The sequence below is a fragment of the Semicossyphus pulcher genome, unplaced genomic scaffold (genome assembly GCF_022749685.1).
Source record: "Semicossyphus pulcher isolate SPU_LCO1_2020_fin unplaced genomic scaffold, fSemPul1.0.p SCAF_1, whole genome shotgun sequence".
Lineage (NCBI taxonomy): Eukaryota > Metazoa > Chordata > Actinopteri > Labriformes > Labridae > Semicossyphus > Semicossyphus pulcher.
In genome coordinates, this window is record NW_027211603.1 from 30,223,400 (window position 1) to 30,239,024 (window position 15,625).

General features: G+C 39.7%; 1 protein-coding gene across 3 annotated transcripts in view; it reads left to right on the forward strand.

The window, feature by feature from the left end:
- phkb (phosphorylase kinase, beta) overlaps window positions 1–15,625 on the forward strand; it is a 128,560-nt gene that overhangs the window by 53,419 nt on the left and 59,516 nt on the right. For all 3 annotated transcript variants that reach the window (XM_069676780.1, XM_069676709.1, XM_069676629.1), the window contains 4 exons: window positions 5,886–5,943; window positions 7,162–7,239; window positions 9,671–9,829; window positions 10,151–10,245. In XM_069676780.1, the coding sequence (XP_069532881.1) occupies window positions 5,886–5,943; window positions 7,162–7,239; window positions 9,671–9,829; window positions 10,151–10,245 (390 nt within the window). The remainder of the gene's footprint in view (window positions 1–5,885; window positions 5,944–7,161; window positions 7,240–9,670; window positions 9,830–10,150; window positions 10,246–15,625) is intronic.

Genomic DNA, 15,625 nt, shown 5'->3' on the forward strand with positions numbered 1-15,625 from the left:
AACTCTTTTGATAAAATGCTCACCACATCAATGTTATGGTTTATCAGTGTTGTAGTCTTCTTACATCTGCTACGTGGTTGAAACAATTGTTTCAGAAAATAGACATCTTTTGGCTTGTGTAAAATAAACTTGAGAAAGGTGGAGCAAACAGAAGTGCTTGATGTATCACATATTGCACTCATGGGGCAACCCTCACTCAACTCTAACTCACTTGCAATACTATGAAATGTACTGTCTTTAATCCTGCAGCTAACACAGTACAAAGACTTTAAGGCCAAGAATTAGCAAACAGTATTTAATGCCTCAGTTCCTGCAGACTCCCTCTTGGCTACAGTTCTACAAGTGTGCAGGCAGATTTATTGTGGAGACACTAAAGCCAGAGAACTTTCATAACTTAAACTCTTGATAGCTCCTGCTGCAGCTTGCCTTCCATCTACCAACAGTGATATATTTGCGACTACATCAGCAAATACTCCAGGTAATAAAAATGCAGATTACAAGAGGAAACTCTGCCAGGTGGTAGAACTGCACCATGCAGTGAATATATTATATCAGGATAACACTTTTCCAGTAATAAATACTGAAACAATCTGCTGTTTTTTTTAATGGTAGAAATGATGCACTTGCCTGTTTTAGAGGTGTAACAGTGTAATAATAATGCAACATATTTTCTAGGGCTGCCCCCTAATAGTCAAGCAAGTGTTATTTGATGAAAAGTGGAGTAAAACTAATTTTTATTGATTATCACGGAAAAAAAACATCTCAAACTCGATCCAGGAGCTGCATCTTGAATGTTGTCTGTGGGTCTGCCAGAGTTATCTGTAGTGTTAATGGCTAGGAGCCGAGTGCACCAGCTGGGCGTACACCTAGGAGTAACGTTACGTCCGACCTGAGGCTGACAGTTATGACGGACTTTAAATTACGCCCTGTGCACCAGTTAGACTAAAGCACTGTTTGTGTTGCACCCAGTTGTGTCTTTTACGCCTAGGATGGAGCAGGCGTAGGTTTAGAAAGTCAGACTTAAATCCTCGGTAAAACAGACAGTAAAAGTAACAGTCGCCAAAGTCATCCGTGATCAGACAGTGAGCTGATCGATAGGTTTGACAGACAGGTCCTGTTTGCTGTTTATTTATTGCAGCGGTAAGCGATTTCCTTGTTCATCTTTTGTTTTGTTTGTGTGTGTGTGTGTGTGTGTGTGTGTGTGTGTCTTTGTGTGTGTGTGTGTGTTATTCAGTTTTGCTGCCAGAACATTTTTATGTTCTTCATACAACTCTATGAGTTTCCTTATTTCACTGTCCGTAGAAGTTATTTTTCTTTACTTTTACCCATATCTTTTGAAGAGAATTTGATGGGAGAGAGCGAGTGGAGAAGTGTGTTGCTTGGCAACATTCACCGCTTTTCGATTGTTCACGTGGACATGCATCAGAAGATGGGGCGCAGCTACGAACGGTGTCAATTACGCTTGGTGCACTCAGTGTAAATTAGAATCATGAAGTCGGTCGTAGCTAAGTCGGACGTAAGAGAAAAAACTATTTTTTTACGCCTAGCTGGTGCACTCAGCTCCAGGCACAATAACTTGGTTATATATATATATCTATTATATTTGATGTAGTCCCGCAGGTATGTTTGAGGAAGTCAGTCGCTCGTGTATAATATACTGAAAACTACAAGGATGTACCATCACACTGGATGTTAGGCTGATCTGTTTTACGCAGCATTAATACATTGTCTCAAGACTATCCTTAACTAGTTAGTTAGTTAGCTTGTTTGTAGCTAGGAGTCTTAGGCTATCTGAATCAGCCTAAAAAACAGATGTCTCCAAACTATGGTTCACAGGGATCAAAGCTTGGGGAGGAGGATGTAATATTAAGTAGAAATTAATATTACCTTGCCACTAACCTTGTTGGCTTTTACAGGACTTTCAGAATCATTACAGCTTTTGCCATTAGCATTGTCTTTAACAGGAAGCTGCTCAGTGCGTGCGCATGTAAAATGCACTTGTCAAATGTATATATTAAAAGCCTATGAATATTGTTTTGTGTTCAATGTTATGTAGCAAAGTGCTAACAATGTAGCTGAAATCAACCCTGAATCTCAAACCATTTTCTCATGCCCCAAAATCTGAACTTAGATATTAAAATTAATGGCATGAGCATGTGTGATTAGTTGACTGTTAGCTAATGTAGTTGGGGCTATCCCTATGTATTACATAAAAACAGTAATAAGTAGCATGCTAAATCCTTTGAATGATAAGTGAGCACAGTGTTATGAACTGTTGAGTTGGTGTTGGACATAGCGTGAGCTCCGGTGAAAAAGCCGTCACAGGTCCCCTGTCAGCAGACATCGAGTGAAGCTGTTGTTGGTGCTTCAGAGAGAATTCACTGCACAGACATCTGTGCTCCCTGTCTGTTTACCATTGACAGGAAGCAGCAGCCTGTGTGATAGACAGTTTTACCAATCAGTCGAGCTGCTCAAGCACAAAACCCCAGGGAGCCCTGCATGTTTACAGCCTCAACAGGCCAAAAAGCACAGGCCTCACTGGGTGACTGCCTCAGCTCTCCCTTTCTCTCTCTTTGACTCCCTCTCCCTCTTTCTAAAGAAAACCTCCTCTGCTTCTGTATCTCTTTATGCACCTTCTTCTCTTTCATTTTCCTCTCTTTCATCCCTCTCTCGCCTCCTGATAGCTACTAAATTGCTTCTCATCTCTGCTGAAACACACAGTTTGAAGCCATGCATACCTGAATAATCGCAGGGTGCAGACATTAACCATTTATAGGAGCACATTCAGACCTACAGATGGTGCTATATGTTTTGTGATAGTGCTCCCACTTGTGTTTGCGTGTGCCATCTCTACCAGCCATTTGTTATTGCATTAGGATGTAATCTGTTATCTTCCATCAGTGTGGAGATTATTGAAAAAAGATGAGGGACAAAGATAGGGAAGGCTAATGGCATTTAGAGTTAGATAAGCTAAAACACACACACACACACACACACACACACACTTTTTGATAATGGATTTTAGAGGCTAATAAAAATGTGCAGCTTGTTTGATCTTTTTAGGAGCTGACCTTGATGATTAGTCGTGTTTCTCCATATTTGGTGGCTTAGAAAAGGCGTATTCTACACAGAAAGAGCTGTTGCATTTCCTCTGTGAGTTTGTGTTGATCCTCTTTCAGCGAACATAAACAAGACCGGATTGAATTATTGGAATTAATAAGGCCGTGTTTCACTTCAGTGTCTTCCTCACATGTGACTTGTAACCCAATGACTGAAGAAGGCTTGTGTGTATGGGAGAACTTTATGTGTGTGACGCTACACACACACACACACACACACACGTGGTGTGCGATCTATAATAGGATTTATGGCTGAGTAAGATTCAGAGCGTAATCCTACAAGTGATGGTGTTCATGTCAATTCAAGTGTTTGTTCTGGAAAATTCACTCCAACTGCTGCCACACGCTGGCTTTTGTTTCTCTGTGTTCAGTTGACTGGAAACAACCAGACAGTCGCACAGTCACGCACGCACGCATCACTTACTCATTCAGATCGAACAGGCAGTCTATCAGTCTGTCAGTCGTGGCTCGTAAAGTGACGGAGGTGTTTAATACAGTTTAAAACCGGAATAATTAGTGGAGTAACATAACAAATACACACGCATAATGATATCAATCCTATGGCCTTCACAGTCACCAGATGTCAAACAACTGAGCACCCATTGGAGGGTTTGAAGCCGTTTCAAAACCCCAAACCGGCAAATATATACACACATAAAAAGCATGCATGAAGACTTCATGGCAAGGAGCTTTGAAGCTGTTCTTGTGTCTGGTGTTGGCCCAACACCTTACTAAGGATGCTTTCACACCGGTAGTTTGTTTAAATTTGTTCAGAAAACAAGAAACAACAGATACTTGGTTGCTTTTTACTGAGGGTCAGTAAAACCTCTCACACTTGCTTTTACAAACAAATCAGAGGTGTTAGCATGTAGTCACATGGACTGACAGTTTACTCATTAAACCACTCTGCTGTCACCCCACAAATAACATAATATTACCTTCAAAGTGTGTGTGTTAACTATGTTTGGGAACCTTCGACAGGAAATAGCTAAGACACAGAGGAATAGTACACACGCACAACCTGCTTTAACTCTTTTTCACTTTCTGATGTGTGAGGGAAAATCCTCACAGTCACAGGATGAAAGTAACCATGGATACCAAATGATTAGCAAAAAAATACACTTTTGTCCTGCTCCGTGTAATCCCTATCACATGGCGTCCACATGGTTATATCTCGCTTTAGGTGGGAAGTTCAAATTCTGTTATAATGTGGTACTGTTTTGTTTCAGGTTGGCAAATTGTATAAATGTAAGAATTCTGACAAATTGTTACCATTAGAAGGCTTCTCATATGATAAACAACAGAACTGACAATGGATAGTTAAAGTCCATAGGCCATATGACAAGGTTAAACAATACTTATGATAACTCATTAGCTACCTACAGCTAAGTCACAACATGTTCGTTAGCATTCAAACAATTCCTAGCTATTACCGTTGGCTATTTATCATTACCTGAAATCAAAAGCTAGCTATCCCTACCGTTAGCTAGCTTTCATGGAATTCACAGCTCCCCAATGGTATCGTTTGACACTATCAAACTGCAGTGTTAGTTAGGCAGTGGTTCAATGCTAACATCAGCTGTTGGCTAACAGTATTCAAATATGTTGTTTGTTTTAAATTGAAAATGTCCTAATGTCCCTTCATATGTTCACTATCCATGATCTTTTTACAGTTGTTGCTCAATGAGGAAACAGTGGTATAATTTGTTGAATGCCCGAACGTAAAATACAGCAGTAAGACAATATAACAGCATTTGAGCTTCCCTCCCTGAGTGTGACGTTAGAGGAAAAATGCTGTGTAAATATATTGAATTGAGGTTTTATAAAAAATCTAATGAAACCCAGTAACCACATTTAACTGTTCTGTTGCTTTTTGTTATTACATTTGGCTTAATTTGGTCAGCAACAGTTCAGTAACGGTGCAGTAGTTAGAGGCTGTCTGTCCCCACAATTTGATTATCCTGTGTGAGTATATGAAGGGCTGATAATGATGATGATGATGATGATGATGATGAAGATTTGAGTGATCAAAATTGTTCTAATCCTAACCCAATGGGATCAGTCCATTTGACTTCATGCTTACTGAATTTGGTTCACTTGTTATGTTCTGATGACAAACCGCGCCAGAACTAAAAAGTGAAAACTCTTTGTTACCCTCGATCCACACTAATTAAAAATGTAGTCTACATGTGTTAAACCGACCTGAGATTCTTGTTGTTAGTCTCTCCTTTTATTTGTCCTTATTTTAAATGTGCATGGACGCAAGTGCTTGCTTTTTTTTAACTTAAAAGGGGAATATATTTTAAGTGTATATGTTGTTAAATGGCTTTCTTTAGAGTCAGCATGGAGCTCTATTGCAGAGGGTTGCAGTTTTTTGTACATTTAAGTTAAATTGTTTATATTTATTCTACTAGGTTTTTTTGTTGTAAAATTTAAAGTTGTCCACTGATCCTACTCTCTCCCAGTGTGCTTCCTGTATTTGTCACTGTATTATAAACTTTCTGACACCTCAGACCTTCAAATGTCCTCCTTACAACAGCAAAACTTTCAATTTAAGAAAATGACCTTGCAAGGAAACGTTATTATTTCTCTCTGTTCTGTGAGTTTTCATTAAAGTGTCATGTCTTCCATATCTTCTCCTGTGCCATGCTGTTTCATATTCAGAGCTACTCAAGTTCAGCCATCCGCTGCTTTAAAGTCCCTGTGCCTCTCCTCTCTTTTTGAAGTGGAAAAGCAATAATTCCTTCTCTCTCTGTCTCTCTCCAGCTTTTTGATGGAATCGAGTGCGAGTTTCCCATATTTTTCATCTACATGATGATTGACGGTAAGCCTCGTTCTTTCCATAGCTGCTGTTATGATGCCTCAAGTGGGTCATTGGGCAGACGGAGGACTGACTTTATGCATTGAGAAGAAATTGCTTTTTTTGTGCTTGCAATGTTTTAGAGGACTTAGAGAGGCTGTCAAAACATGACGTGTAAAATGTGTCAGAAATAAAGTATAAAAAAACAGTTTCTTTTAAAAAAAATGTTTTTTAATCACCTTCATGCCAGTTTTTTATCTACTGGCAGTTTTAGGACGTTGAAACAGTTTGATTTAGGGCCTGTTGTCCCATCTCTAACTCTTCTTCTGTATGAGATCATTTCACAGCTCAGACAGCCTAAACTGTCAATCAAACTGATCCAAACAGCTAGACTAAGACTATAACAAAGTAAACTGAGCTTAAAAGAGCAATACTCTGAAATAAAATGCTCTTTAACTATCTTGGGTATCTGCTGTAAAAAACATAAAATACTTTAAGGACTCAAAACGCCACAACAAGTGAAATAAACTGGAAAAATGTGCATCACATATTGGCCCTGAACAATGTGTCTTCTGGTTGGAGGGCATTTGACAGAACATTTGTTGGGGAGTACTTCTTTGGATGTTAATGGTTAGAATTCACTTTACTGTTCAGTCTGATATTTAGTTTTTCATTTGTGTAGCACACATAGTTGCTTACATTAAAACATTAAGACAAATCCTCACCCAACTCGATAGCTCCCCCGCACTCTGACTGTCCCTAGTTAGACAGAGCATCTAAGTGTCTTTGACCAGATTATTTTGGTTTTGTGGCCTAACTTCACTGTTTTGGTTCACTTGTACAGCTCTCATTAGCAGTGTTTCAAGTCAGACGGACAGGCTTGTTATTTCCCTGAGGAAATGAAGATAAGCAAAACATATCTAAAAGCAGAGTAAATATTAAACCTGCTTTCTTTATTGAACCATAAACATGCTTTCAATGTGAAAGCAATCTTGGTCTATATCTGTTGGATGTGTAAATAGGCAATTATTTGCTAACATGATCAAAATGTACCTTTCAAATCATCAAATCATTCAGCAGACTGTATTGCTTTTTTATAACACATGCTATGTATTATAAGTTTGTATAGAGAGTGTATGTTGAATGTTTATAAAAATTAACTACATGTGTCAATATATATAATATATATAATACAATATGTGTGTGTATTTGCATGTTTGTGTGTGCTTTGTTGTCTTGCAGGGGTGTTCAGAGGAAACAAAGCGCAGGTCAAAGAGTACCAGGAACTCCTTGAACCCATCATCTTCCAGTCTTTCGAGGGTGAGTGGTCAGATGAATACACAAACACACACACACACACACACACACACACACACACACACACACACTTAAACACAAATGCAGTGACCAACTGGTGAGGGGAACTTAAAAATGCACACACACACGTTTAACTTTATCTGATTCGGCATATCAATACACTAAGTTCTCTAAGTTCTGAGCCTCTGTTCTCACTCCCTCTGGCAATGAAAAACTTTCTCTTATTAAATCTCCTCATCCATATTCATACACCACCTACTGTGACTGAGACTCTTGGGGGCGTTACGTTCAAGTGAACTTAGCTCTTCCACATGACCAAAGAGGCTGGCTTCTATATTCACCTGCACGCAGCGCTGTGAGGGAGACAGTCAAATGATAGGGATGTCAAGAGATTTGCGATTATATTGGTGGGTTCATTTTAAATCAGGAATAATTGGAGTGTAAAAAGGATAATGATGTGAGAAAGAGCTGACTTAAGGTACCCCAGACGTCTCCACAGTGCCTTTGTACAGCTTACGTATGAATTAACAAAACTCCTGTAGCTAATTGGCTGGGTTTGAAAGGAGAACACAAATGTAGTTTTTCTCTTGCACCATTAACTCCAATGAAAAGTCTAAACTTATATGTATATGTATTTGCTGCTGTCAGAAACTGTTATTGTGTAATCTGCTGCGGGTTAAACCACCCTCCCTGGAGTCATCGGCTCCCATTGTTCTGATGAGATGTAGACACGTGCAGGGTGCAGCTGTATTGACAGGGCTACATTACTTACAATTGTGCCATACTTTGAGTCAGTATTTGTTAGATTCATATTGATTACTACTTTCAGGTAAAGATATAACAGCAGTACATTTAGCTTTTTTTTTTTACCCATACTCTTTGTTCCTCCAGAGGTATAATGATGCACCTGAAGTGTCCTAAATGAAGCTTGATAATTGAATTAAATTGCCGTTATTCAGTCAGCGTGTGTTTTACATCATGCTCATTTCAGCCTATTACATCCTAGGGGAAGCTATTTGGGTGGATTGGCATACTCCCCCGAGGATTCATTGTTATAACTTTGCAGATGCCTTAGGTTTTCAACTTTTACTGCCACCATCAAGGCCTAACCTTTTGTGTCCACAATTTACCAAGTATCTTAAAAATGATGGCATTAAATGTTTGCTGAGAATATTACTGGTGGCTTGTAAGAAATCTATAACCAAGAAATGGCTGAAGAGGGAGGCACCTAGTGTAGATGAATGGATTGATACTGTGCACAGCATCTTTGTGATGGAAAGAATTACTTTTAATCTAAGAACACAAAAGCAGGTATTTATTGAAAATTGGCAAAAATGGATTACATATGTCTCTGCCGTCAGACCGGACTAAATCAATAAAAAGTAAATGACAAAAAAAAAAAATGATGACATTCCTACCTGCCTCTATTTTACATTGTATTAAATAGAGCGATGCCTGCGAGCCAGATCAGACAGGCAGCTCAAGCTGCACTGATTTCACACTCTCCACAATCACCTGACAAACACTTCCTTCCAATTTGGCGTTTCATTTAAGCTGCAAGATTTCCACTCTCTCCCTCTGCTCTGTCACTGCCACCGCTGCCCTGCACCAGTACTGCACTCATGCTTTCAGCCCCACCACCACCCCAACATCCACCTGCAGCTCCGACTTGGGGGGTTTAAGATATTATCTCATCACTCCTCAAATTTCTGCATGTAAAATAAATCTTTCTCCTTCAAATGTCACAAGAGGGACTCTGTAGAAATGCTTATAATGTTAGCACGCTGACACAATAAACTATAATGATAAACATGGAAAACGAAATACCTGTAATACCCCTTCATGTTAGAGTTGTCATTGTGAGCATGTTAGCGTGCTGACGTTACTGTGTAGACAGACCGAACCTTAGGAGATCCCAGAGCTGGGAAGAGGACATGATCCCTCTCCAGTTTCCCACTGAAACACTTCCTGTATTTTAATACAAAGTGTAGAACCTGAGTCACTGCATGGGGGGCGAGTGCTTTTTCTCCTGCACCAGCTGTGAGCCCTAATTAGTTTGTTGCCTATGCTGACTGTAATGACTGCACCTTTACATTTTACTGAATTGGCACAATTTGTTACCCAAAGCAATCAGGAACTACTTTGTTCATTTATGGTGGTTCAGCAGCTGGAGCCTGTTGTGTACCTGTTAGAGCAGACGTGTGAATAATACACTTTAAGTACAAAAATATATAATATCCCTGCACCTATTAGTGTGAATTTGCCATATATTTTTCCTCCCAGGTTATATGTTTTTGTCAACAATCCAAGTTAAAAAAACGAACCATAAAAAGTGTAAGAAGATTGATTGCTGTCATAACATGTCCAGATAAGCTGTAGTCTACATGCAAACACACTCACACACAGCGCTCATTGTCCTCGTCTCTCATACCAGGCCACGCTGTGATCCCCAAATACTACTACGTACCGGCTGACTTTGTGGAGGCGGAGCAGAACAAGCACGGGAGCCAGAAGCGTTTTCCTAGCAACTCAGGCCGTGACGGAAAGCTCTTCCTGTGTGGTCAGGCTCTGTTCAACATCGCCAAGCTGCTGGGTATGCCTCCATGTGTCTCTGTGTGTGTGTGTGTGTGTGTTTATATGATGCTCTGAACCCACGCACTCATTCTGCTATGCTGATATCAGTCTGCAAGTTCTTTAATCATGCAAAGCTATTATGACCTTAAAGGCACACTTACTGTACAGGAGTGTGTGTTAGAAAATGTTATAGGGAGAAATCATATAGTTTATCATTATTCGTGTTTATATAATGATTGGAAATATTATTCACTGACATGAATCCAAGGACCAATGACTCATTCAATGTGTTGTGAGAGCGTCTGTGGAAATGATGTGTGTGTGTATGCTCTTATCTCAGTGGACGAGCTGATCAGCCCTAAAGACATCGATCCCATCCATCGCTACGTGCCCCGCCAGGATCAACGTAACGTCAGCATGCGATACTCCAACCAGGTCAGCTTTATGTGATTGTGACTGACTGATCACTTGGCTTTCATCTGAGCTAAGAACGCATTTTATTATCATCTCGAAACATTTGTTCTCTGTACAAGTTTGGATTCAAGTGCTCTCTGTTTAGCTGTTCACTAACCCTTGTAAACATGACTTATCGGAGTACTCAAGTGCTTCTTGCCTCAAGTAAGAACAACATACACAAGGTTTAAAAATGAACTACTTACTCTCCTTTTGTTTTATAAGTTAAGTAGCCATAAGTGCTTCATCCTGTAGAGTGAGAGCGTGGGCAGCAAGTGGACTGGCCACTCAGCACGGAAAAATTATTTATTGTCTATGCAAGTAGGAAGTAGGCTTTAGTACATTTTTAATCTCTAGTTACAGATTCTACATAGAAATGTAGAACAGGTTTTACGGCAGACAAGTGCTCTGGTTTCCATTTGTACTACGCTTGTAGTCCGAATAATATTGACCTGTCACGTATCAGCAGGCTGCGGTGTATGCAGGAAAAACACTCCGTGTGGATAGCAAAAGAGCAGGAAATAATGCGCTGTAATGACATCCCGGCTCACATCAGCGTGATCTGATGATGATTTAGCTTCTTTCTAATCTCTATAAACAGACATCTGGATGCTAACAGCTAACAATCTGTTCTAGATCTAAAATTCAACTTGAGGTAAATTCCCTTGACGCTGTGTCATGAAAGCCACTCAGCATTTAGATTTCCTGACTTTCTTGAATGCATCAGAAATGGTCGATCCGACCTCTGTACACCCCCGACATGTTCACAGTTGTCACCAGAGGCTGATTGTCGTCAGACTATAGCTGATGGGTTCCGTGATTGGTAAATTTTAGATCTACATTACCTCAAGTATCAGGCAGGTTTGAACTAAGATTGTTGCACTGTTCTCATCAGTCTTCTCCATGTTGTTTATTGAGCTTCAATACAAAAGATACTCCTGATTAATTATTTTAAAGCAACAAACAAGGACCTGCATAACAAACTAATGGACATCTGGCAGCTGAGTGCAATAAAGCATTCACAGTGGCCATGGTATAAACAAAATGCGTCAGTGAAAAGTCAATAAAAACATAATTAAAAGATTAATGTATTGCAGTTCTGGCTATTGGCATGGATGGCAAGTGCCAATATATGTTTAAGAAATATACTACCTATGTGAAATTATGAGTTTGTGATGTATGATGCTAGGACCACTTTATCCACAACAGTAACTCCAGTCAGAGAGTGGAGGCGGAGGCAGAGAACAGTGGAAGTTGCACACATGTAATCACGTGTTATATAACAGGTGACTAACCATTAGTTCAATTAGTGACTGAGTCAGAGAAACACAAATAAGTCACTGCCACTTAACAGAAATAATGCGCACTCCACGGTATACTTATCCCACGTGGACAAGCGGGAAACAAGTTCTGCAGGCTATTTATAACTTACCATCTTCTCGAACGCATTCACTGCTCATGACGAGGGCTCTGCAGCTGCAGCGCACTGAAAGAAAGGGATGTAGCCTCCGTTCTCATCCGTGCTACACTAGGACCATGGGCCGCCCCACAGGGGTGCCTGACCGAAATAAACAACATAAAAAACCTAGTCTTAACAAAATAATAGGGAATTTACAACACTACCTGAGTTATGTTTCCACTCAGTTGAGGTGGATTTTTCTATTCTGTTAGGTACAGTGTAGCCTATGGCATAGCAACAGCAGCTACAGCGTGCGTAAGCTGCAGTAACCCCGTAATAACTACAAAATCTGCCTGCACTGTCGAACCACAAACTCAGCCTCAGGCAATTCTCCGACCAAAAATAAAAAACTCCCACTTCTCAACCTGGTTCCCACCTTGTTGTGTTATTCATGTGTGCTGAAACTTTAATTACTATTCATCCATCACCGCCTGAGCAGCAGAGGCCTTCCTCTTTTACCTTGCCAAGGGCCAGTCTCTGAGACATGGATTATACCCAGTCCATTTCCTGTACCAACTGCCTCTGTGAATGGCGATCATGTCTGAGGTTTAATCCATATCTGAGACGGCCGGCAGCTCTGAGGATCACACAGATTGGAGGTAGAGATACGTATACAACAGGTTGATTCTCTTTGCTGTACAGTGTGGATTGATAGGTCCCATTCTGCTGCTGTATGCTGAATTGCTGAGTTTTTGTAGCTCAGCTGAAAAGATGGTGCTCACACAGGAGAGAAAAGGTCTGGAGAGGTAGGATGAAGGCCAGATGGAATCGAATAGGTTGCGGGGAGAAAGATCAGCAGAAAGGACAAAGAAAGAAACAAGAAAAAACTAGAGACGGTAAAGAGCAAGTGAGTCAGAGGGAAAGACTTTGCAGAGAGACGGAATAAGAGAGACGAACAGTTGCAACTAAGAGGTACAAAAGTCATCATTGAACCCTCTGGGGCATACTAATAATGTTTAATACATGGGAGGCCGACTCTGTAAGCGACTGGAATTCAGAATTTCTTCACTTAAAGGTTCTGACATTTACCAGCTGTGAAAAGACATTTCTCATCTTGTCTTCAGCTGTGCTGCCTTACTTCAGAAGTGGTTTCATATTTTCATACTCAAGAAAATATTACTTTTTCACTTCCATTTCACCATGTAGCATCAAATAACAGTTCCCTTACACCGGTATTTATGTGAAGTGAGACGGACAAAATATTTGAGGCTATATTTTACTCACATTACTTCAATGTGATCACCTGAGTTGATTTTAAACTGGATATTATTTAACTATGGATTATTTAAAGTTTGAATGACATTCAATGTTACAATAATTATTTCCATAAAATTGATCCTTCAAAGTTCAGGTCTATTAATTATCCCTTCTTACTACGTGGACTGGCAAGTGTTGGTGGTTACTACGATTATCCTTATTTATTATTATTATTATTATTATTATATTGGCTATTTCAGTCATTTATCCCTAACTTTGAGTAATCTGCTTTGGCTGTTTATCGACTACTTTAATCTATTTTAACCATTAAGTTAATACTTAAAGCCAACTATTTTAAAAGGGCATCCTCTGATTTGAATTGAATTGAATTGATTTTATTTGAATAGGGACGATGCAATAGCATAGTTCCAGTACATAGCACAAGAGTTTATAACTTTCGCTAATTTTCAACTCTTGTCCCTAGTTGGGCCTTTACATATTCAATATAATACAAAGTAAAGCAGTCCGTATCGTAAAAAAAACAACAACAACAACAACATAGAACTACAGATTTGAAAGTACAGTTAAAAATATATGCTATACTATAACAACACACAAATACTATACAATAATAAATAATCTAAAGTACAATAAGATAAAAATGAGTACAGCCCTGGTTTGCTTTGAGCCAGCATTGAACCTTTGATGTGAAAGATTTTACATCAGGGATTAATTTGATGTCTGTTGGTAATGTGTTCCAGAGCTGACAGCCCTTTATGGAGACGGCTGATTGTCCAAATTTAGATCTGCGATGTTGTATTTTACAGTTACCCTTATTCATGCTCCTGGTTACTCTCTTACTGTCCTGTCTTTGGCTATATCTGATAAGGGGTTCAGGGGCCAGATTGTTAAAACACTTGTTAACTAATTTGAGAAAACACATTTAAGCTGTTAACTTTAAAGGGGGAGTTATTATGCTAATTCCAAGCTTCATATTTCTCTCTGTGATACCCGTGGAGTAGCTGCGCATAATTTACAATTAAGAAAAACTCCTCATTTTTCTCACACTGGTGCTCTGTGCAGGCCCTCATACGGCCTCTACCTGAAACGACTCGGTCAGCTCAGTCTCTTTTAGAAACACCGACCATACAAGTTTGTCTGATTATCCATTCATTTTAGCAAAGTGTTTCAACCTATCTGCCCTGTTTTTTTGCACTCTTGGTCAGCATGTGGCGTTCAGGAATTGTAGTACTTAATACAGGATATACATATATTTTAACAGCATATTAATAAGCATTTTGTCCTCTAAAAAAAGCCTCTCCACAATTCTTCCCCATGCCCCCTGGCAGCAGCAGAAGTATCCCCCCTGGGGGAGAGCTACCCGTGGTTTGAAGTCACTGGTGTAAATAATTGCTGAAAGGCTGAGAGAGAAAATTAAGTTTCTACCATAATACGTTAGATCTGTGATTTAAGTTGTTTGAATCTTTAATTAAAGGAATCAGACGTTTTAAATCTTGTCTTATAAATACATTATCAGTGTATAAACATCAGTTTACATGTATTACCAGATGCGGGGTGATTTTCCTCTGTAGGAAAACAGGATGAATACATGCAGCTCCTTTGTGCTGGCAGCATTGCTTTTATGAATTCAGCTGCTAAACTAGTGTGCAGTGTAAGCAAAGCCTGACTCCCCTCAGGTAAACTGCATATTTTGTTGAGATTACTTTTATCACAGTAACACTGTGTTGAAACTGGATTTGTAGGCGGCGTGACAGCTCGCTGTGAGCCCGGCCTCTGATGGTGGAGGCAGCGCTTTGACAGCATCCCGTCGACAAAAGCCTTTCACATTTAGTTTGATCTTTTCAGCCACATGCAGTCCAAATAAATGTGAGTGTGAGTCAATGCTTTTACTCGGCTTCATTTCTGACACAATTGAAAGCATTGTGGTTTGGCTGTCACTGTGATGAGGCACTATCTTTGCATGACCCTTTGAAATTTAATTTGGGGTCTGCAGAACTAAAGATGATGAATGCAGCCCTCCCACTGCAGCATCAAGATAAATGTCTCAAACTCTAATTGGCTCACAGCAGAGTGACATAGGCAATTGTCTATAGCCACCAATGGGTAATGAGCACACAGAGAACAAAAGAGTGTTTGGCACACAACTCCCATTTACCTTTTGCACATAACAGACTGTATTTGCTTCTTCTCAGAGTCGTAACAAAGTCACATTTGAAGACACAGAACTGGCATTTGTAGATGAACATTCAATGACTCTCCTTATACCAACAGATCTTAATCCATGATCATGTTGTCTGCATCAAGAGAAATGCACTGATTGTCTGTATATATGTGGTTACAGTGAAAACAGGATTTTATTCTGCAGATTTACTGAAATACAAAGAAATCTAGGTTCGTGCCAGGTCACAATATGGCTACATTATGAAAGCTGGACACGCAGCAGTCACTTTACCTTGCTGCTATAAAACTGTTAAAGCAGCAAACCATGAAGGTTTTGTGTTCGTAAAACTTTACCATAGCCTAACAAATATTTTTATTACTGTGATGTCCTTCTGTTGTAAAAGCTAAGGACTGAACATGAACTAGGGTCTCCTCTGGTGAAAAAGACTATTGCACTTGTGCAGTGGGCAGTGCAATGTTAAAGTTATGGAAACCAGTTCTCCAAAAACATCCACAGGCTACAGC